This window comes from Lotus japonicus, chromosome 4 (genome assembly GCF_012489685.1).
Source record: "Lotus japonicus ecotype B-129 chromosome 4, LjGifu_v1.2".
NCBI lineage: Eukaryota > Viridiplantae > Streptophyta > Magnoliopsida > Fabales > Fabaceae > Lotus > Lotus japonicus.
The window spans coordinates 19395954-19420036 of record NC_080044.1 but is presented as its reverse complement, the minus strand read 5'-3'; the positions used below and the strand labels follow the sequence as shown (position 1 = coordinate 19420036).

The 24083-nt window shown below is 42.6% G+C and overlaps 1 protein-coding gene across 1 annotated transcript; it reads left to right on the top strand.

Annotated features, from left to right (window-relative positions):
* The first annotated feature begins 16818 nt into the window (after positions 1-16818).
* Positions 16819-19182, top strand: LOC130712426 (uncharacterized). Its single transcript, XM_057562263.1, has 3 exons — positions 16819-17671; positions 17930-18570; positions 19150-19182. Exons 1-3 carry the CDS (start codon positions 16819-16821, stop codon positions 19180-19182), a joined length of 1527 nt encoding a protein of 508 aa, XP_057418246.1.
* Positions 19183-24083: the final 4901 nt, after the last annotated feature.

The following is a 24083-nucleotide window of genomic DNA, read 5'->3' as shown; positions in this document are numbered from 1 at the left end:
GAGTATCTGTTGTGGTCTTTGACTGTTCATGAAAACAGGAACAGGAGGTTTCCACAACCGATCGAGACTCAAGGTTCAGACAGCATGAATCCGATGGAGCAAGCTATTGCTAATCTGACTGCCCTTATGGCACAACAAGTTACTAACACTGCTGCAAGGGAGGAAGCTGAAGCTCAACGTGCTGCTACTGCTGCTTTGGTGGCTGCACAAAACCAAGCTGAAGAGAATGCTCGCCGTGTTCAGCGGGAGGAACGTGAATTAGCTGCTGCTCAGACCAGGGGTCTGAATGATTTCAAGCGTCAGGATCCGCCGAAGTTCTCTGGGGGCTTCGATCCGGAAGAAGCTGACTTATGGCTCCAAGAGTTGGAGAAGATCTTTACCTTCTTGCGTACAACTGCAGAGATGAAAGTTGATTATGCAACCTACCTGCTAACGGGTGAAGCTGAGTATTGGTGGCGTGGGGCTAGGGCTATGATGGAGGCTGACCATCAAGCCATCACTTGGGAGTGTTTCCGTGGAGCTTTCTTGGACAAGTACTTTCCTAGAAGTGCTAGAGCCGCTAAGGAAGCACAATTTCTGAGACTCCGTCAAGGAGGCATGACCGTTGCTGAGTATGCTGCAAAGTTGGAGTCGTTGGCTAAACACTTCCGTTACTTTAGAGGACAGATTGATGAAGGCTACATGTGTGAGCGATTCATTGAGGGGCTGTGTTATGAGCTGCAGAGGGCGGTGCAACCGCTAGGACTGAATCGCTACCAAGTGCTGGTGGAGAAGACCAAGGGGATTGAGGCCATTGATAATGCAAGGGGCAAATTCCAAGGTCTGAACAAGCCTTACCAAGGAAGTGGAGATCCGGCTAGGACTAACCAAGGAAGAGGTGACAAGGGTAGGCATTTCCAGAAGAAGCCGTATGTTCGTCCTCAGGGTAGGGGGACAACTTCTGGGTCCTTTTATCCTACTGGTGGAAATGCAATTGCACTAAGAACCCCATCTGGGAATCGGGAGGATGTGACTTGCTTCAGGTGCAACAAAAAGGGGCACTATGCCAACCACTGTTCTGAGAGTCTTGCGGCGTGTTGGAACTGCAACAAGCCAGGCCACACTGCTGCAGAGTGCAGGATTCCTAAAGTTGAGGCTGCTGCAAATGTTGCTGGGGCTAGGAGGCCTACTGCTGGTGGAAGGGTCTACTCGATCAGTGGAACTGAAGCTGAGGAAGACGATGGTCTGATCCGCAGTACCTGCGAGATTGCGGGTAATTCCCTTATCGCGCTATTTGATTCTGGTGCTACGCATTCATTTATAGATATAGCTTGTGCGGCAAGGTTAAAGCTAGAAGTGTCAAAGCTACCGTTTGACTTGACAGTGTCTACCCCTGCATCTAAGAGTCTAGTAACTAACACTGCATGTCTGGAATGTCCTTGGATGTACCTAGATAAGAAGTTTGTAGCAAACTTAATCTGTTTACCTCTCAAGGGATTGGATGTGATCATAGGCATGGATTGGTTGTCCCACCATCATGTTCTTCTTGATTGCGCCAATAAGGTAGTTATCTTTCCCGATGCTGGACTCGCTGAGTTCCTGAACTCGTACTTTTCAAAGCTTTCTTTGAGGAAAGGAGCTTTGAGTTCTCTCATGTCTACAACCGTGGTGGAAGCTAAGGAGAATGGAGTACACGGAATTGCTGTTGTGCAAGATTTCGAGGATGTGTTTCCCGAAGACGTACCTGGAATACCTCCGGTCAGAGATATGGAGTTCACAATTGATATAGTCCCAGGCACTGGACCTATATCAATCGCACCGTATCGTATGGCACCGGCAGAACTGACTGAGCTGAAGAGTCAACTCGAAGATTTAACCAAGAAGGGGTTTATCCGACCTAGCGTTTCTCCGTGGGGAGCGCCAGTGCTGCTTGTGAAGAAGAAAGACGGAAGATCGCGACTTTGTGTGGATTATCGACAGTTGAACAAAGTCACGATAAAGAACCATTATCTGTTGCCAAGGATTGACGATTTGATGGATCAGTTGAAGGGTGCTGCTATTTTCTCGAAGATTGACCTGAGATCGGGATATCACCAGATTAGAGTCAAGGATGAGGATATTCAAAGGACGGCGTTTAGGACACGCTATGGGCACTATGAGTACTTGGTGATGCCGTTTGGAGTTACGAATGCACCAGCTGTATTCATGGACTACATGAATAGGATCTTTCATCCATTCTTGGATCGCTTCGTTGTGGTGTTCATCGACGACATCTTGACCTACTCGAGGAATCGTGAAGAACACGAGGAACATCTACGTCAAGTATTACAAGTTCTTCGGGATAAGGTACTGTATGCTAACGCGACAAAGTGTGAATTTTGGCTCGAAGAAGTAAAGTTTTTAGGACATGTCATCTCAAAGGAGGGTATTGCTGTGGATCCCAGTAAAGTGGAAGCGGTACTTGCATGGGAGCGTCCTAAGACTGTGACAGATATAAGGAGTCTCATCGGTTTAGCTGGATATTACCGACGATTCATCGAAGGTTTTGCTAAGATTGCAGGACCATTGACGAAACTCACCCGGAAGAACCAACCTTTTGCTTGGACAGAGGATTGTGAACAGAGTTTCCAAGATATGAAGAAGCGTTTGACGACCGCGCCAGTTCTGACATTACCACAAGAGAAGGAACCCTACGAGGTTTACTGCGATGCTTCGTACCAAGGTTTGGGTTGTGTGTTGATGCAACACCGAAAGGCTGTGGCTTATTCTTCAAGGCAATTGAAGATACATGAACGGAACTATCCTACGCACGATTTGGAGTTAGCGGCTGTGGTATTTGCGCTCAAGATTTGGAGGCACTATCTTTATGGGAGCACTTTCACTGTTTTTAGTGATCATAAGAGCTTGAAGTACCTGTTCGATCAGAAGGATCTGAATATGAGACAAAGGCGTTGGGTGGAATTCATCAAGGACTATGATTTCACTTTGTTGTACCACCCAGGAAAAGCAAATGTTGTAGCAGACGCACTGAGTCGCCAGACAATTCATGTTTCATCGTTGATGATTAAGGAATTGGAACTTATCGAGACTTTTCGCGACCTCAGTTTGGGTATGCAAGTGACACCTGGAAAATTGAGCTTTGGGATGGTGACGATCACTAGTGATTTTCTGAACGAGATCAAGGTGAAACAACTGTTAGATGAGGAGCTGATCGAGAAACGGAACTTGATCATTTTGGGAAAAGCGCCGGATTTTGAGGTAGGAACCGACAACATTCTGCGTTGCAAAGGACGTGTCTGCGTACCATTGGACATGGAGTTGAGAAGGATGATTCTTGACGAAGGTCACAAGAGCAGATTGAGTATTCATCCGGGATCGACAAAGATGTATCAAGATCTAAAGTTGAATTTTTGGTGGCCAGGAATGAAGAAGAATGTAGCAGAGTTTGTGGCGGCATGTCTGACATGTCAGAAGGCGAAGATAGAACATCAAAAGCCTGCGGGTATGTTACAGTCACTTGATGTGCCGGAGTGGAAGTGGGACAGTATCTCTATGGATTTCGTGGTAGCTTTGCCAGCTACGAGGAAGAGATTTGATTCCATTTGGGTCATTGTGGACCGTCTGACGAAGTCAGCACATTTCATACCGGTGAAGACCACGTTCAATGTGGAGGCACTTGCAAAAGTGTATGTCGCTGAGATTGTACGACTTCATGGAGTACCATCGAGTATTGTTTCTGACAGAGATCCGAAGTTTACTTCGCATTTCTGGAAGGCGTTGCACGAGGCGCTTGGGACGAAGTTGAGGTTGAGCTCTGCCTATCACCCTCAGACGGATGGACAGACAGAGAGGACAATACAGTCATTGGAAGACTTGCTGCGAGCCTGTGTTCTGGATAGTCAAGAAAGCTGGGATGAGCTGTTGTCGTTGATCGAGTTTACTTATAACAACAGTTTTCATGCTAGTATTGGAATGGCACCTTATGAGGCTTTGTATGGGAGGAGATGTAGAACTCCTTTATGTTGGTTTCAAGATGGCGAACATCTTCTCGTTGGACCTGAATTAGTACAACAAACTACTGAGAAAGTGAAGCAAATACAAGAGAAGATGAGGACGTCACAGAGTCGACAGAAGAGTTATGCTGACACACGACGGAGAGAGTTAGAGTTTGAGGCGGGAGACCATGTGTTTCTTCGCGTGACACCAACTACCGGAGTGGGAAGAGCTATAAAGTCGAGGAAGCTGACACCGAAGTTCATTGGACCGTATCAGATTATCGAGCGAGTCGGTAAAGTAGCTTATCGGATTGCGTTGCCACCTTTTCTTTCCAAGATTCATGATGTGCTACACGTGTCACAATTGAGGAAGTATATTCCTGATCCCTCTCACATCATCAAGGAAGATGATATTCAGCTTAGAGACAACTTGTCTTTTGAAGTGGCACCAATGAGGATTGAGGAACGTAGGATCAAGCAGTTGAGGAACAAGCAGGTTCCTCTGGTAAAAGTGATTTGGAACCAAGTCACGGGCGATGCTACTAGGGAACTAGAAGAGAGGATGAAGGAACAGTATCCGGAACTCTTCACTGAGCCTTAAGTTTCGAGGACGAAACTTTCTTTTTGGGGGGTAGTATTGTAAGACCTGGATTTTCAGAACAAGCTAATTTCCGACTCACGCGTAGAATCAGTGTAAGCGTGACAGGAGTTTGATATTTGAGAAAGATTAATGAAGAAGAAAGTTCAGGAATTGCTTGAGTTATGTTGCTAGTTATTTACCATGCCAGGTAATTAAATTCGAACAGCATGATTTTTCTCTTTTATACATGGTAATTGCATGGAGTTAACCCTTTCTATTTGCTACTTGTTGTTTGGGCGCTTAACGCTATTAGGCGATGGAGATCCTTCCGCCGAGGCATAGCTACTCGAGTTGGAGATCGAGTTGTAAGCGGTGGAGTAGAGGTATGAGAAGCAGCTTTGCTTCTCTTCTTGTGGATTATGTTGGAGTCTCTTTTACTTTATGAGAACTCTGTTATTAAAGTCTTGCTTCCGCCACTGTTAAAGTGCGCATGTTTATTCTGAACCTTACTTATGGTATTGTAAACTATTATTACTGTATATCGGGAAACAAGTTATCTAAATAAAGTTATGGTATGTTTCCAACCTTTTAGCCGAAGTGTTTAGTTGTTTTACAGAAAAAAAATTCCCTTGGTTTTTAGGGATTGCAGATTGGTCCTTAGACTTTGTTAGGTTACTAATGTGACTCCTCAGTTGAGAAATTGGGGTGTTACATCCACCACACAGACGAACACGTCCTCCTCCATCATGTGAACCAACGGCACAACACGATAACCACGGGAGGAAGCCATAGAACTCAGGCAAAGAGTGGCAGCAGTGGCAAGCTCCTCCACCAGCACAGTAGGTATGGAACTCGATCTGGTGTCAGCATGGTCCGCTATGGTAGAAGAGCTCGATCCCGAAGAAGCTCCTCCAACAGACTCCCCCTCCGAGGAGTCCTCGTCGTCAGACGACGACGGTGGTGGCACTCGTGCACCAGGTCCGCAATGCACGCCAAGTGGTAGGTTAAAGCTAACAGAATACCGCCTCAAGACTCCCTTCGTCAAATGCCCAAACTCGCTAACCCTATCCTCCATTATTCTCCCCGAATATATAGCTCGATGGCTAGCGGGGTCAACCACCCACGAGCCGGGGATATCCTGGTCGATCATCTCGTACCTAGTCCCCCCCCCGAGGGGTGGACCATCGTGAACCAATCTGTCATGGACATCTGACAGCAGGCGTAGATTATTATCTCTCATTTTCCAAAACTAATATCCAATCCCTAAGCTTTCATCTGAGATTATTATCACTATTTAAAGGGTTCAGATATTGTTTAGTTATGAATTTTCCTTGTGAAATAATTTCCATTTATGCATGTCTCTAATCTTATGAGTTTAAAATATCTCATCATCCCAAGTAACTCCCAGAGAAGGTCTCGATCCACTAAAACAATAATGAGGGTCCGAAACTCGGTTCGTCCCGTCAAAATTTCCCAAAATCTCATCATGAGTATGGCATAACTGCCCATTTTCCTCACTCTAACGTACAACAGATACATGTATAATTTTATAGCAAGTTAGCGCAATCCAACAATCATGGCACATATATCAACACATCCTAAGATTAACCATTTAGCACGTATCATGTGAATCAATCAACAACAATCAAAGCGATAAATAAATCTCAATCAATAATGCCGGCCGAAGCCCTAAAAAACAGAGACACACGTCTTAGTTAGTTCACTCAACCGAAGCCTCCATAAAACATTTCCCAGTTCAGTCAACAATCAAGTGCATAAACAGTAAATCAAGTCGAATTCGTTGACACCTAAAGCATTAGCTAGTAATCAGTGAGTAGCCCTCACCTCTAGTTCGTCCAGCGTGTTCCTGCAAGGTTCCTTCACAATCCTCTCCTTCCGCTCCAAGAAGTTCTCCAAACAAACATTTGAGCAAAATCACATAATTCAATCACAACAAGTCATAAAAAATAAACAATAATTACTAACATTATACGAAGCATTATAAGCTCCAGAGTACGATAACCTAACGCGATAAGACGAGTTTTCGTGAAAGAGAAATTTTCCTCCCCCCTTGGAGGTGCTCTCGGCCGTGCACTGTTTTAGTGTACCGGCGCTTTTTCTTCGATCAAACTTGATTCCTAGTTTACTGAAGCAGGGGGTATTTTGGTCAGTGTTATTAGCTCAGAAATCCAAAGTCGGAATTTTGAAAAACAAATTGGATGGGGTCGTCCCTAACGACGTTTATGACAACTAATCCTACTGGCACTAAGCTCAGTCGAGAGTTTTCAGTCCAAAGAGTGAAACTTTAGTCGGAAAATAGGTATTTGAGCAGAATTGAAGCTCTGCGACGATTCAGCGAGATTCGGCGAAATGTAATCGGATAAACATGCTCTTGGGTTAGTAGAAAAGAGGTTTTGACAGAGAAATCAGGTTATTTGGATAGTTTTACAAAAAGCTCATAACTTTGAGCACAAAAAGACATAGTGAAAAGCGACATAGTTACGATCAGAGGTAAGAAATAACATCAGTACCTTGAGGTCTACGCGTAGCAACGAACGGGGCAATGATCAGACAAGAATTGGCGAAAAGCTCTCCTCCTCTTTCTCTCCTCCAAGCCGCGGGTTCAATGGGGTTGTGGGGTTTAAATTTTTGATTTTTCATCTATTTATAGGTGATGGAAAATGCGGGAAAATGATTATTTCGCGATTCCAATTTTTCCTGCGCGTTCCTTTGTGAATTCTAAGATAGATTCTGGTGACAAAATTCTAGAACTCGAAACAGGTTTCTTGGAATTAAAGCAAACGATCCAAAGTCGGTATGAATAGATTTAACCTGAAAAACTCATTTTTACAGTTGATGTCGGATGAGAAAACTTTCTTCTGAAGAAAGATTAGAAACATCGAATGAAATCGATACTTACGTGTGGAATCTTCGTTTGAAGCTCCGAATAGAAAAATTCTTCATCGACAGTTTACTTTAAGGTTCTTGAGCTATCAGGAACTTAGTTTCGGCAAACTTCCGAGAATTGGAATCAGACGTTCGTACATTCCAGGGTTTCGTGTCGAAACGCTTATCATGGAAAGGAATAAGATAAATTCCTATATTCCTCTGAAGATTTTTGAAATTCGTTTCTATAGTGCTTTAAGAGCAGATTAGTCATATACTAACGTTCTTGCCCTAGGCATAAGCGGATAAGACTCGCGCTATAACTTATATCGACTTTAATAATAATCTTAGCCTTTTCCTGAACTTTCTCCTTCATAAATTTATTCCATTCGGTAAACACTTGTTCAGGTTTCCTTCACGATACATCGAAACCTAGTCGTGAATAGGAATTTTATTAATTTATTCTAAGCTTAAAAACTTGGGTCTCACATTACTACCCTCCAAAAAGAAAGTTTCGACCTCGAAACTTAGGGTTCAGTAAAAAGTTTCGGATACTGTTCCTTGATATTTTCCTTAAGCTCCTATGTAGCATCACCCGTGTCCTTGTTCCAAATGACCTTCACCAACACAATCTATTTTCCTCTCAACTGTTTCACCCTTGTGTCACCAATGCTAATTGGCGGCGTCTCGAAAGACAAATCATCCTTCAGCTCAATGTCATCCAGTTCGATGACATGCGTCGGATCCGCAATATATTTCCTCAGTTGTGACACGTGGAATACATCGTGAATGTTGGATAGAAATGGTGGTAGTGCAATATGATAAGCAACCGGTCCTACACGACGAGTAAGGTCCAATAAACTTTGGCGTAAGCTTCCTTGACTTAATCGCTCGACCAACTCCTATAGTCTGTGTAACTCGCAGGAATACATGTTCTCCTTCTTCAAATTCTAGAGTTTTGCGCCTTTGATCGGCGTAGCTCTTCTGTCTACTCTAAGAAGTCTTCATCTTTTCTCTGATTTGTTTGATCTTCTCAGTTGTCTGTTGCAGAAGTTCTGGTCCAACTAATAAGTTCTCCCCATCTTGATATGTAACACCCCGATTTCGGTGGCGTCACTTTAGTAACCGAAAATAAACTAATGCGGAAAAACGTGAATTTTTTTTTTTTGATAATAATAAAGACAAGACTGAATTAAATAAAACGCAAATGCGAAAGACAACATAACTAATGTACAATATATAATACAGCCCCCGCTGTAAGTAACAACCTCGTCACGAGTAACCTCCAGTGACGGAAAGAAAAGTGTAGCGCCCGAAGGCAATATGTACAGACTGAAAGTAAAGGTGAAGTGTCCGCAACACCATCCCTCAAAACTGAGAATCAGCTGGCCCATCGGCCTGAAACAAGACCTCCTAAGTCCAACCAACTCTCTGTGATTCCTGTAAAGAAACCACACAAAAAGCTATAGGTGGGAAACTACCCTGTCCCAAAAGAAACAAATGATGTTCAGAGCTAAGACTCTACTCCTACACTAATCCCATCTCGAGGAGCTCACACCAGCACTAAGACCTACATGCTAGCGTGGTCGTCGTCCGAATTCAAAATCCAGAACGACCTAGTCTATGTACATCCTCCGTCCTCCGCTCGCTATTGCGATGCGCACCCGTTCCAGCATCCCAACTCTAGTTCTCCCCGAAGGGTGAACCGTCGTGAACCAGCCCGCCAAAGACATCTGACAAAGGGCGTTTGTCCGCCAAAGCACACACAGAAGACGCGAGGGTCAACTCCAAAGAATTATGTAAATAATACCACCAATAGATACAGATAAGGAAATAGCCACTTAGGCTTATAACTAGGGATAACATCCTAGGGTTGCATATTCCACAATGAATATAAACGACAGTAAATCACAGTTAACATGCCTCAAATAGAATTAACAAGTATCAAACACACTCATCACTAAGTCAGTATGCATGTTGCATGAAATGATATGCAGGTTAACCCAGTTAACCACATGCATTCCGGAAAGGGATGGACATCAAACGGATCAGCCCTAACACCAGCCACGGTGGAACCATTTCGGCCCGCGTGCCTCTTACACCACACAAAGGTAGCCAGATCAGCAGTAAACCCGTAGGTCTGCCATTTCGGTCTGCTACAAGAGACGTCTACAAACGCTCTACCACGGCATTCCGGGTCTTATGACCATTTTGGAAACCGACGAGGTCCAGAGTACGTCCTGTGTTAATACCTCATTAATGTTGCATGAATGCAAGATGATTAGTCAATCAACGTCTCCGATCTCACTCGACACGTCGCCACGTGTTCTAGCTAAATTAATGTCTCTAAAAGCTTACCCTAAGGTAAAGTCGATTCTGCGACAAAAGACACACTTCACAACAACACATAGCTGCTCCAACAGCACAACAACAAACGCTGCTCCAACAGCACAACAACAAACGCTGCTCCAATAGCACAACAAACAAACGCTGCTCCAACAGCACAACAACAAACGCTGCTCCAACAGCACGACAACAAACGCTGCTCCAACAGCACAACAAACAAACGCTGCTCCAACAGCACAACAACAAACGCTACACTTGGATCCGACGACACTCCTCGTTTTTCCAAAACTATGATTTGACTTCCAATGCCTTCCTTCGAGGTTGTTATCATTACTTAAAGATTTTGAGGTTATTTAAGGTCTTATGAATTTTCTTTATAAAATAGATTCCATTTTGTCTTATCGCAAGTCTTATACATTTTCAGGATCTCCCAATCCCAAGTCGCTTCCAGAGGATGTCTCGATCCACTAAACAAAATTAAGGCCCGAACCTCGTTCGTCCTATCAAACTTTCTCAAAACTCTCAAAATAAAATCGGCATGACCTGCCCGCTATTCTCACCATTCAGAATCTCAGATTCCAGTACAGAGCACATTTAAATCATCACAATCAACAACATGTCATATATCAATAAATCGCATCATAAACACTTAGCACTTAGCATATAAAGCATGCACCACACATCCTAGATTACCCACATAGCACATAGCATGTAAGACAATCTCAAAAACATTCAGTAGATGAATCATCTACATTGTCAGCCGAAGCCTCAGAAAACATTTTCCAATCACACACAATTCCAGTGCATAAACAGTAAACAATGTCGAAACATCGACCCTAGGCATTAACTAGAGATTCAGTGAGAAGCCCTCACCTGTAGGTTCTCCAGAGTTATCTCCTAAAGCTCCTTCACAATCAAAGCCTTGCTCCGCTGGAAATTCCTCAAAATCACCTTTAGAGCAAAACCACATAAATACTATCAGAATCTATCGAAAACTAAGCTATCGATACTTACTAAGGTTACTCGAAGTAATCTATACTCTAAGGTACGATAATCTAGCGCGAAAGACAAGTTTTCGGAAAATGAAATTTTCCTCCTCCTCCTTAATAGGGCTCGGCCACTTTAGGTAATTAGGGGACTCGATTTTTCTTCGATCAAACTTGGTTCCTATGCTATCATTAGCCGTAACTAAGGGTATTCTGAACTCGGAAAAATTATCGGATCAAAAACTGTCGCAGGGGTATTTTGGTCATGATTTTTAACTTAGGATTTTCAAAACTGAAATCCCAAAAACCAAATTTTGCAGGGACGTCACCAACGACGTTTATGACAACTAATCCTACTAGCACTAAGCTAAGGCGATAGTTTTCAGCCTAAAGGTTGAAGCTTTACTTCAAAAACTCCAAAAATGGGTATTTTAGGCTAAAATTGATTCCGGCGGAATTCCGGCGACATAACGGAAAATCTAACCCGGCAGAAGTGATCTTGGGCACACAAGGAAGATGTTTAGAATCAAAAATGAAATATTCAGGATAATTTTGCAAAAACCTCAAAACTATGAGCACAGAAAGACATAGAGAAAAGCTATGGAAAAGACGATCAGAAGTAAGAAATAGCATCAGTACCTCGAGGTCTACGCGTAGCAACTATCAGTGCGACGATCGGTCAAGAAACGACGGAACGGTGCCGAAATCTCCACTTCCTACTTGTTCACGACCCCTCTTCTTCAATTGTGAAAAAGATGATATCTGATTCTTCTTGATTTAATTAAATAGACAAGGCTCTTGCACTAGTGGTAGGAGAAAGTAATATGGAATAGAAATTTGATGGAGAAATTTGTAGGTGCTGCCACAGAGACACGTTAAAGAGAGTGAGAATGGAATTTGATTTTGTGACAAGAGTTTGAAAGAAAAGTTTGATTGTTTTCTTCAGTACTTAAAGCAAGAAGAAATAGTGGAGATAATTTAGTATATTCATTTTGTGTGTGTATAGTCGGTGATGAGGGAAAGAAACAGAGAGTGAACGTGAGGATTAGAATTGTGAGGGAGGGTGTGCGTGAGTTATATATATATATATATATATATATATACATTATAATACAATATTTAACGGTACAAATTGGTTTAAATACCGTAGAATTTAGCTCATAAAGTTAAGAGAAAAATATAAGAATGATATATCATTATTCTAAAAATTATGAGGAACTTTATGAAATAATAAAATATAAATTTGGATCACTTTGAGCAAATTAAAATGATCCATGGACAAAGAAATGAGTAAAAATTGAGCTAAAGAATAATTTTGAGACATTTAAAATAAATATAACGTTGTCATATTGTGCATCTAAGCTAAGTGTCGATCCAAGAAAGGATGATACTTGCATCGGGTTCATTTAAGTGAGAAAATGGCTTGAACGCAGTCTGCTTCAAAATATACCGCAAAACTACTTTTTGCAATTGATGTCGGATGAGAAAACTTCCTTCTGAAGAAAGATTAGAAACATCGAGAGAAATGGGTGTACGCGTGTAGAATCTTCATTTGAAGCTCTGAATAGAAAAAGTCTTCATTGTCGGGTGATTCTAGGGTTTTGAAATACCAGGGTTTCGTTTTCGGCAAACTTCCGATGATTGGAATCGGACGTTCGTAGATCCTAGAGTTTCGCCTCGAAACGATTGTGATATATGGAAAAAGAGAAGTTCTAACATTTCTCTGAAGATTTTTGGAATTAACTTCCATCATGCCTATAAGTGAAAACTAGCTATTTACTAGGGTTTCTGACCTAGGTTTAAGCGTATAACGATCGTGCTATAACTTTTATCGACTTCGGTACGATCCTCAGACTTTTCCTGAACTTTCTCCTTCATATATTTATTTCATTTGGTAAACTCTAGTTCAGGTTTCCCTTCACAACACATCAACCCTAATCGTGAATAAGATTTTATTCACTTAGCATAAGCTTAAAAACTTGGGTCTTACATGATACAAACACAAAGGTGTTCTACATTTGCGACCATACAAAGCTTCATACGGTGTCATTCCAATGCTCGTATGAAAACTGTTGTTGTAAGTTAACTCAATCAATAGCAGTAGATCATCCCAACTTCCTTTGTTGTCCAACACACTAGCTCGCAGTAAATCTTCCAATGATTGAATAGTTCTCTCAGTCTGTCCATCAGTCTGTGGATGATACGTAGAACTTAATCCCAGCCTTATTCTCAATGCCTTCTAAAGAGCTCCCCAAAAATGTGAAGTAAATTTTGGGTCTCGATCAGAAACAATACTAGTCGATACCCTATGAAGGCGTACAATCTCAGCTATATAGATCTCTGACAGTTTCTCCACGTTGTAGGTAGTCTTCACATGTATGAAGTGTGCCGATTTAGTCAATCGGTCCACAATTACCCAAATCGAATCATATCCCTTCCGAGTTCTTGGCAAAGCCACCACAAAGTCCATCGATATGCTATCACACTTCCATTCTGGCACATCCAAACTCTGTAGCATGCCTGAAGGTTTCTGATGTTCCACTTTAGCTTTCTGACATGTCAAACACGCAGCTACATACTCAGCCACTTGTTTCTTCATTCATGGCCACCAAAACTTTATCCTCAAATCTTGGTATATCTTTTTCATTCCTGTGTTATTTTGATGTGAAATGAGCTATAGTTGATTTGGATGATTTTATGAGATTAAGTTTTATAAGTGATCTATGTGACTTATATGTTTTATTTTATTTAGTTAAGTTTAATTAACGAATTAATTAAATAAATTTGAGAAAATTTTATTTAATTAATTAAAAGGTGGAAAATTTGGGCTTGAAACCCTAATTGGGCCTTGGTGGTCGCGGGTTGGCTAGGAAAGGGGGGAGGTTCTACTTGATTTTTTTAATTATGATTAAATGGTAATTAGTGGAGTTAATTAGTGATTAATAAAATTAATTAATTGGTGTTGGGCTTGGGCAAGGAACTAAGGAAAAAGAGAAAGAAAAAAAACCCTAGCCTAGGTGTGTGAGGGAGCCGCCGGTTTTACAAGGTTTGGAGAGGGGGAAATCCTTTTTTACACAAAGCTGAATTAGAAGGGTTCTCATACTCTTTCACGTGAAAAAAAAAGAAAAACTTGAGAAGAAAATAAAGAAGAGAGAAAGAGAGACTGTGAGCGTGAAGGAGAGAGCGAGAGAGATCGAGCGAGAGAGAGAGAGAGAGATAGCGAGAGCGAGAGAGAGAGAGCTCGAGTAGGGAGAGGAAGAAGAAGGTTTTGACAGCAGCTGTTGGGGTTCCCTTTTAGCATCAAAATATCTTCTTTTCATCAAGTTTGGCCAAGGTAAGGGTTGGTTCAGTTAAGGGTAGAGTCTATCGGATTTTGCCATGAAATTCCTTGAGAAAAGCCAAGTTTGTGTGTGATTTGCATGAGGTTTTGTGAAGTTGTTTGTTGCTGTACTTTTTGGCATGAGAACCATGCTACGTATTCCTTACTTGGTGTTCATCATATGGTTCTATGATTTTATGTATTAATTCCATGATTAGTTGCTAAATTGGCTTGAATTTTCACATGATTTGGCATGCAAGTTGATGAATGTTTGAATCTGGATTTTTGGATGAGTTTCCTTGATATTTGTTGGCTGGTCATTGGCTTGTGGTTTTGAAACGAAAGAAAGAAGAAAAAAAGGAAAACCCTAGAGCCATTTTATGGTTCGGTCGAACCCTATTTTGAGGGTTTCGGCGAGTTCCTTTCTTTCGATTCATGCACAAGTTTTCTTGATGATTTGTTTGATGGATTTGCCATGAAATATGTGTTGATGCCGCATGAGAATAAAGTATTTGGAGTTGATATGCCATATGTGAAGAATATGCTATGAAATGCATGAGAAAGTTGTTATGAGAATTGATGTATCATGTGCACTACCTGTCTGAAACATTGCTATAAAGGTCGCTCATCTAGCTGTAATTCCTACTGGACTGTGTATATTTCATGTCGCTTATGTTTTATTATCGACGTTGGAATTGTTAAGACTTTAGGTTGACAAACTAGAGCCTTAAACAAAGAGAACTGAGAATTTAATCGCTTGCAAGTAAAATGTGAATTTAATTGGGACATAGGTCTAGTTATGACTATGGACCATGAGAACGATGGTGTCGTTAGTGACAAACGGTTACTTGCACGCGAGGGTGTTGGTTGACTTAATGTCTTCCTGAGAATTAAGGGTTGTACTGTGTGTCCCCTTGGGATCGATTGCGCGTCTCCTCGAGAACTGAGGGTTGTACTGTGTGTCCCCTCGAGAATTGTGCATCCGCGGATGTTCGAGATTGGCCAAGGTGTTGCGGTGGTTGTGTGATGTGAGGATCGTTAGCCTAACAGAACATCTAGGTGACTAACTGATATAAAAACTATTCTTGAATCGAAAAGTTATTACGTGATGTGATTGCTATATTCTTGTGTCATGCATGGAACCTGACCCTTTCTTGTTTGACTTTTGTGTTGTTTTTTTTGGGGGGGGGGGGGGCAGATGGTACTGACGAAGACATCGATGTCGGCCCATTCTTGGGAGCTGACCCTGTATGATGAGGGAAAAGATCGGGCTTGGGTGACCAACACATCCGGAGTCCGACGCATTTATGTCGGCGATGTGAAGCTCACTGGTCGAGGCATAGTAAGAGACATCGTGGAATCACAACGTATGGTGGGTGGAGTGATCACGATGCCATACGCACCTCCACGATTCTTTTTCCCAAAGGACGAAGGCTCACGGGTATCTTTAGTAGAGATCGACCCTTCAGAGGAAGTAGCGATGGAGTCAAGGCAACCGGTAGTGGAGACCAAAGTTCCAACGCAAACCAAGGTTGAGGTTCTAGAGGACGAGGACAAGCTAGAATTGTGTGGGCATGTACTTGCAGTACCGTCTTGGTGGAGCGAGGCTGAAGCTTGCTGTGCATGGGATCATGCTGAGGATCCGCCACTCATGTCTCTTGCCAAGAAGCATCGTAAGCTCAGGGGTTCCTTTGAAGAAGTGGTCTACATAGTGGATAGTGAAGACGAAGATTGAGAACAGTTCTATTTGGGGGCTTGAGAGTTATTCGCATTGAACTTTTAAATTTCTATTTTGTTAAACTATATTTATGGTTTCATTTATTTTATTTCGAATGTAATGGGTTTACACAGTTGTACTTGGTTTATTAATTCCACACATGGGTGTGAAAACTATTTCTCTCTATTTTGAATGCAAGTATTATTTCATTTGTTCTATTCTATTTATTTCGACGTTTCCAATTAAACGCACGTTCGATTTATTTTCAAGATAACAAATGGAAGAGTTCGATCTTAAATTGTTTGGGTTTTAATTAAAGTTAATGTTTAAGAGTTTTCGTAAAATGAACCTTTGTCATTAATTGAGGATTAATATCGAATCGACGAAAATTCTTTACTAAAATTGGTTACTTGGTTTTAGTGTGACACTCGAGAAATCGGGGCGTTACATTGTGGTATCAGAGCTCCGGTTGAGAAACCAAAGCACTATGGTTTTGGGCACACGAGTTTGAGCTCGTTGCTATTTGTTTTGATGAGTTCTAAGTTTCCGCAGTGAGATTAGGTAGACTTGTTTGCTAAGATGATTGCTTGGCTGTGAGATTGTCTGAAATTAGTATCATTGTCGTGATACTTGAGTTAAATTGTATGCTTATACCTTAAGTTAATTACTAATATTTGGGGCACTGACATTGGGCGGTGGTTCTATTTCCAAGCAGGATCATGCCGCCGAGACAGCACCTGACCAATGCTCAGCTCGCCCAAGCAATGGCACAGCTGGCCCAGGTGATAGCCCAGCAGGCTGCCACTGTTGCTGCTCAGACCGCAGGACAAACACAACGGGAAGCTGAAGAGAATACCAGGAGGGCTGAAGAGGATGCCAGGAGGGCACAGAGAGCTGAGAGGGAACTGGCACAGGACCAGATCCGTATGAGGACTGACTTCAACCGCCATGGACCACCCAAGTTCCAAGGCGAGGTTGAACCCGAGAAAGCTGATCTGTAGATACAGGAAATGGAGAAGATCTTTGAGGCTCTTTACACTCCGGATGCGGAGAAGGTGAACTTGGCTACCTTTATGCTGAAAGGTGATGCTGAGTACTGGTGGAGGAGCGCCAAACAGTTGATGACTGCTAACCATGTGGCTATTACCTGGGAGTCTTTCAAAAGGGCTTTCATGGAGAAGTACTTCCCGCAAACTGCCAGGGAAGACATGGAAAATCAATTCCTTAGCTTGAGACAAGGAATGATGACAGTGGGGGAATATGCTGCTAGATTGGAGACACTATCAAAGCACTTTCGCTTCTTCCAAGTGCAAGTGGATGAAGTGTACTTGTGCAATCGGTTCATGAGGGGACTGAGGAATGATATAGAGGAGTCTGTGAGACCGTTGGGAATCAGAGTCTTCCAACAAGTGGTAGAGAAAGCTCGTGAAGTTGAAACAATGAAGAATCGCCAGAGGGGCAGATCTGAAAGTGGGGGACCGATCCGTTCTGGACAGAGACAGACCGGAAGGTTTGATGGGCAAAGGCAAGCTAGGAGGTTTGACAAGAGTAAGGCACCGCCGAGGAAGCCTTATCAACGTCATGCTGACAAGGTACCTTTTGCAGGAAGGGGTGGAGCAGCTATTCCTAAGGAGGATGTTGTCTATTTCAAATGCAATCAGAAAGGGCACTATGCAAATGAGTGCGGAAAGGAGATTGTGTGCTGGAAGTTCCAGAAGCCAGGGCATGTAGAGAGAAACTGTCCTAATGTTGCTAAGGTCGAGCCACTGCTGAATACTGCTAGAGGAAGGCGACCTTCTGCTCCAGGGCGTATGTTCGCAATATCTGGGGAACAAGCTGCAGTTACTGATGATCTTATCCACGGTACGTGTACTATCGCTGGAAACTCCTTAATGGTCTTATTTGATTCTGGTGCTACACACTCATTCATTGCTGAGAAGTGTGTGAAGAGATTAGGATTGCTAACTGCTGATTTACCCTTCGATTTGGTGGTGACAACCCCTGCCGCCGATCGATTAGTTACACGCACGACATGCTTGCAATGTCTGTTGATCTACGAGGATCGGAAGTTCCTTGCGAACCTCGTCTGCATAGGGCTTAAAGAGCTCGATGTGATTCTAGGAATGGATTGGTTGGCACAGTATCACGTTCTCTTGGATTGTGCTAACAAGGCCGTAGTAATTCCAGATTCAGGCGTTACAGATTACTTGAATTCGTACACCTTGAGGAAGGGTTCACCAGCATTCGTGAACTCCAATGTAGCTGAGGCGAAGAATGACGGCGACGTGCGCAACATCTTGATAGTGCAGGATTATGTGGATGTGTTTCCAGAGGATGTGCCTGGATTACCGCCAGTGAGGGAGACGAAGTTCTCTATTGACATCATGCCCGACACGGGACCAATATCAATGACGCCTTATCGGATGGCACCGGCCGAGATGGCGGAGTTAGCAAAGAAGTTGGAGGATCTCTCTTCAAAGGGATTTATCCGACCAAGTGTGTCGTCTTGGGGTGCACCAGTTTTGTTGGTAAAGAAGAAGGATGGGAGGTCCAGGCTATGCGTGGATTACCGACAACTCAACAAGGTGACAGTGAAGAATCGATATCTGATGCCTCGAATAGACGACTTGATGGATCAACTTCGGGGTGTTATTGTTTTCTCAAAGATAGATCTGAAGTCAGGATATCACCAGATCCGTGTCAAGGAAACTGATATTCAGAAGATTGCATTTAGGACTCGATACGGGCACTATGAGTACCTCGTGATGCCTTCCGGAGTTACAAATGCACCCGCAGTGTTTATGGACTACATGAACCGAGTGTTCAGACCATTCCTGGACAAGTTCGTGGTGGTATTCATTGACGACATTCTGATTTACTCGAAGAGTAAAGAGGAACACGAAGAGCATTTACGTCAAGTGCTGAGAGTTTTGCGGGAGAAGGAACTTTATGCTAATGGCTCGAAGTACGAATTCTGGATGGAAGACGTTAAGTTCCTGGGTCACGTCATATCAAGTCAGGGTGTGGAAGTTGACCCCAGCAAAATTGAATCGATTTTGTCGTGGGAACAACCTAAGACAGCAAGCGACATCAGAAGTTTTGTTGGCCTTGCTGGCTACTACAGACGCTTTGTGAAGGACTATGCAAAGTTGACTTCGCCGCTGACTCAATTGACGAAGAAGAATCAACCTTTTGCATAGACAGAGAAGTGTGAGGCTAGCTTCCAAGCGTTGAAGAAGCGGTTGACTACCGCGTCTATACTAGCCTTACCTAAGGAGGGAGAGCTATACGATGTGTGCGGTGATGTGTCATATAATGGTTTGGGTTGTGTAATGATGCAGGAGAACAAGGTGATTGCGTATGCTTCGCGATAGTTGAAGATCCATGAAAAGAACTACCCTACGCATGATTTGGAGTTGGCTGCTATAGTATATGCTCTCAAGATTTTGAGACATTATCTGTATGGCAGTACGTTCACGATCTATAGTGATCACAAGAGTCTGAAGTACTTGTTTGATCAGAAGGATCTGAATATGAGGCAGAGAAGGTTGATGGAATTTCTGCAGGATTATGAGTTCACTCTACAGTATCATCCGGGGAAAACCAATGTTGTAGCTGACTCTCTTAGTCGAAAGGCTATACATGTATCCTCGTTGATGGTCAAGGAGTTATAACTGTTGGACACATTCCGAGACCTGAGCTTGGATGTTAAGCTCGCGCCAGGGAAGTTGAGCTTCAGAATGGTGACGGTGTCAAGTGGACTCTTGGATAAGATAAAGTCGAAACAAGAGACTAATGAAGGATTGATTGAGTGGCGCAAACTTGTGACACAAGGGAAGGCGCCGGAGTTTGCTATCGGGAATGATAACATACTGCGTTGTAAGGGACGAGTATGCGTGCCAAGCGACGCGGGGATGAGGAGGTTGATCTTGGATGAAGGCCACAAGAGCAGGTTGAGTATTCATCCGGGAATGAACAAGATGTATCAGAACTTGAAACTTCGTTTCTGGTGTCCTTGGTGAAGGTGATTTGGAATCAAGCTACAGGCAACGCTACCTGGGAGCTTGAGGATAAGATGTGGGAGTCACATCCCGAGTTGTTTGTAGAACCTTGTGTTTCGAGGGCGAAACTATTTTAAGAGGGGTGGTATTGTAAGACCCTAATTTTATTAAATAAAATTATTGGTCTATTTTGATGTGAAATAAGCTATAGTTGATTTGGGTGATTTTATGAGATTAAGTTTTATAAGTGATCTATGTGACTTATATGTTTTATTTTATTTAGTTCAGTTTAATTAATTAATTAATTAAATAAATTTGAGAAAATTTTATTTAATTAATTAAAAGGTGGAAAATTTGGGCTTGAAACCCTAATTGGGCCTTGGTGGTCGCAGGTTGGCTAGGAAACGGGGGAGGTTCTACTTGATTTTTTTAATTATGATTAAATGGTAATACGTGATTAATAAAATTAATTAATTGGTGTTGGGCTTGGGCTAGGAACTAAGGAAAAAGAAAAAGAAAAACGCTAGCCTAGGTGTGTGAGGGAGCCGCCGGTTTTACAAGGTTTGGAGAGGGGGAAATCCTTTTTTTCACAAAGCTGAATTAGAAGGGTTCTCATACTCTTTCACGTGAAAAAAAAAAACTTGAGAAGAAAAGAAAAGAAAAGAAAGAAGAGAGAAACAGAGACCGTGAGCGTGAAGGAGAGAGCGAGAGAGATTGAGCGAAAGAGAGAGATAGCGAGAGCGAGAGAGAGAGCTCGAGTAGGGAGAGGAAGAATAAGGTTTGGACAACAGCTGTTAAGGTTCCCTTTTAGCATCAAAATCTATTCTTTTCATCAAGTTTGGCCAAGGTAAGGTGTGACGCCCGGGGCCGACGAGGGCGGGTAGTGATCGCCGGTGCAGTGAGGCACGGACAAGGAGCGGCTCCTGGCAGACTTCTAGGCGGAGGGGCACATGAATGAACTGATCTCACACCCGAACAAGAGGTTTTCCGAGACTGTGTAGGGATGGACTATACAGTTGAGGAGGGCATATATGATTTGATTGTACTACCCATAACAACAAGTTGCAACTTCTTTTCGGGAGCCCAACTCATAAGAACTCCATGGTTAAGTGTGCTAGCCTTGGAGCAATATTATGATGGGTGACCTCCGGGGAAGTTTTCCCGGGAAGCGCGTTGAAAAGACTCGTGTTGTTACCGTGAGGCCAATCGTCAAGTCATGATGTTACATAAGGGCTGGTTTGGTTAAGGGTAGAGTCTATAGGATTTTGCCATGAAATTCGTTGAGAAAAGCCAAGTTTGTGCGTGATTTGCATGAGGTTTTGTGAAGTTGTTTGTTGCTGTACTTTTTGGCATGAGAACCATGCTACTTATTCCTTACTTGGTGTTCATCATATGGTTCTATGATTTTATGTATTAATTTCATGATTAGTTGCTAAATTGGCTTGAATTTTCACATGATTTGGCATGCAAGTTGATGAATGTTTGAATCTGGATTTTTGGATGAGTTTCCTTGATATTTGTTGGCTGGTCATTGGCTTGTAATGTTGAAACAAAAGAAAGAAAAAAAAAAAAGGAAAACCCTAGAGCCATTTTATGGTTCGGCCGAACCCTATTTTGAGGGTTTCGGCAAGTTCCTTTCTTTCGATTTATGCACAAGTTTGCTTGATGATTTGTTTGATGGATTTTCCATGAAATATGTGTTGATGCCGCATGAGAATAAAGTATTTGGAGTTGATATGCCATATGTGAAGAATATGCTATGAAATGCATGAGAAAGTTGTTATGAGAATTGATGTATCATGTGCACTGCCTGTCTGAAACATTGCTATAAAGATCGCTCATCTAGCTGTAATTCCTACTGGACTGTGTATATTTCATGTCGCTTATGTTTTATTATCGACGTTGGAATTGTTAAGACTTTAGGTTGACAAACTAGAGCCTTAAACAAAGAGAACTGAGAATTTAATCGCTTGCAAGTAAAATGTGAATTTAATTGGGACATAGGTCTAGTTATGACTATGGACCATGAGAACGATGGTGTCGTTAGTGACAAACGGTTACTTGCACGCGAGGGTGTTGGTTGACTTAATGTCTTTCTGAGAATTAAGGGTTGTACTGTGTGTCCCCTTGGGATCGACTGCGCGTCTCCCCGAGAACTGAGGGTTGTACTGTGTGTCCCCTCGAGAATTGTGCATCTGCGGATGTTCGAGATTGGCTAAGGTGTTGCGGTGGTTGTGTGATGTGAGGATCGTTAGCCTAACAGAACATCTAGGTGACTAACTTATATAAAAACTATTCTTGAATCGAAAAGTTATTACGTGATGTGATTGCTATATTCTTGTGTCATGCATGGAACCTGACCCTTTCTTGTTTGACTTTTTTGTTGTTTTTGCGGGGGGGCAGATGGTAGGGGTGTTCATAACCGAACCAATCCAAACAAAACCGACAAACCGATCCAAAAAAACCGAAATCCAATCAAACCGAAAACCGAATGGACTGATAATTGAAAAAACCGAAATTATTTATTGGATCGGATCGGATTTTGGATTTGATTTCCAAAACCGAACCAATCCAATCCAAACCGAACATTCACAAATATGTAAAATTTTAGTTATACATATATCATTCCATTTACACTTACATAGTACATATTTATTGTATATATATTGATTATATCACACATGCTTATTTATAAAATTACGTTTTAATAAAAACAGTTCAAGTAATTATTTGAACTATATACATGCATCAAAGTAAACAATTATAATCATAATTTAAAAATATGTTGACTATGTTATAATTTATGAATGCTATATTAATGTTATAAATTATGTATCGTTGTATTTATCATATATTATATATTTTTTAAATTTATACAACACAATTTTTAAGTACAAAAAAGTGAAACAAAAACCGAACAATCCAATCCAATCCAAACCGCTATAGATTGGATCGGATTGGTTCGGATTTGAATTTAGTAAAAAATCCATTGGATGACAAAATCATAAAACCGATGAGATCGGATCGGATGATTTTTCTCCTCAAAACCGATCCAATCCAATCCGCGAACACCCCTAGCAGATGGTACTGATGAAGACATCGACGTCGACCCATTCCAGGGAGCTAACCCTGTATGATGAGGGAAAAGATCGGGCATGGGTGACCGACACATCCAGAGTCCGACGAATTTATGTCGGCGATGCGAAGCTCACAGGTCGAGGCATACACGGAGACATCGTGGAATCGCAATGTATGGTGGGTGGAGTGATCACGATGCCATACGCACCTCCACGATTCTTTTTCCCAAAGGACGAAGGCTCACAGGTATCTTCAGTAGAGATCGACCCTTCAGAGGAAGTAGCGATGGAGTCAAGGCAACCGGTAGTGGAGACCAAAGTTCCAACGCAAACTAAGGTTGAGGTTCTGGAGGACGAGGACAAGCCAGAATTGTATGGGCATGTGTAACATCCCGACTTGACGATTGGCCTCACGGTAACAACACGAGTCTTTTCAGTGCGCTTTGTCCTCACTCGCGCACTTCCCGGGAAAACTTCCCAGGAGGTCACCCATCACGATATTGCTCCAAGGCAAGCACACTTAACCATGAAGTTCTTATCAGTTGGGCTCCCGAAAAGAAGTTGCAACTTGTTGTTATGGGTAGTACAATCAAATCATATATGCCCTCCTCAACTGTATAGTCCATCCCTACACAGTCTCGGAATACCACTTGTTCGGGTGTGAGATCGGTTCATTCATGTGCCCCTTCGCCTAGAAGCCTGCCAGGAGCCGCTCCTTGTCTGTGCCTCACTGCACCGGCGATCATTCCCCGCCCTCGTCGGCCCCGGGCGTCACAGGCCCACCAACTTCCGCTTGGTTCGTCCCCGAACCACACCGTACTGGGAGAGGTCGGCTCTGATACCAATTGTAACATCCTGACTTGATAGACTGGCCTCACGGTAACAACACGAGTCTTTTCAGCGCACTTTGTCCTCACTCGCGCGCTTCCCGGGAAAACTTCCCAGGAGGTCACCCATCACGATATTGCTCCAAGGCAAGCACACTTAACCATGGAGTTCTTATCAGTTGGGTTCCCGAAAACAAGTTGCAACTTCTTTTCGGGAGCCCAACTCATAAGAACTCCATGGTTAAGTGTGCTAGCCTTGGAGCAATATTATGATGGGTGACCTCCTGGGAAGTTTTCCCGGGAAGCGCGCGAGTGAGGACAAAGCGCGCTGAAAAGACTCGTGTTGTTACCGTGAGGCCAGTCGTCAAGT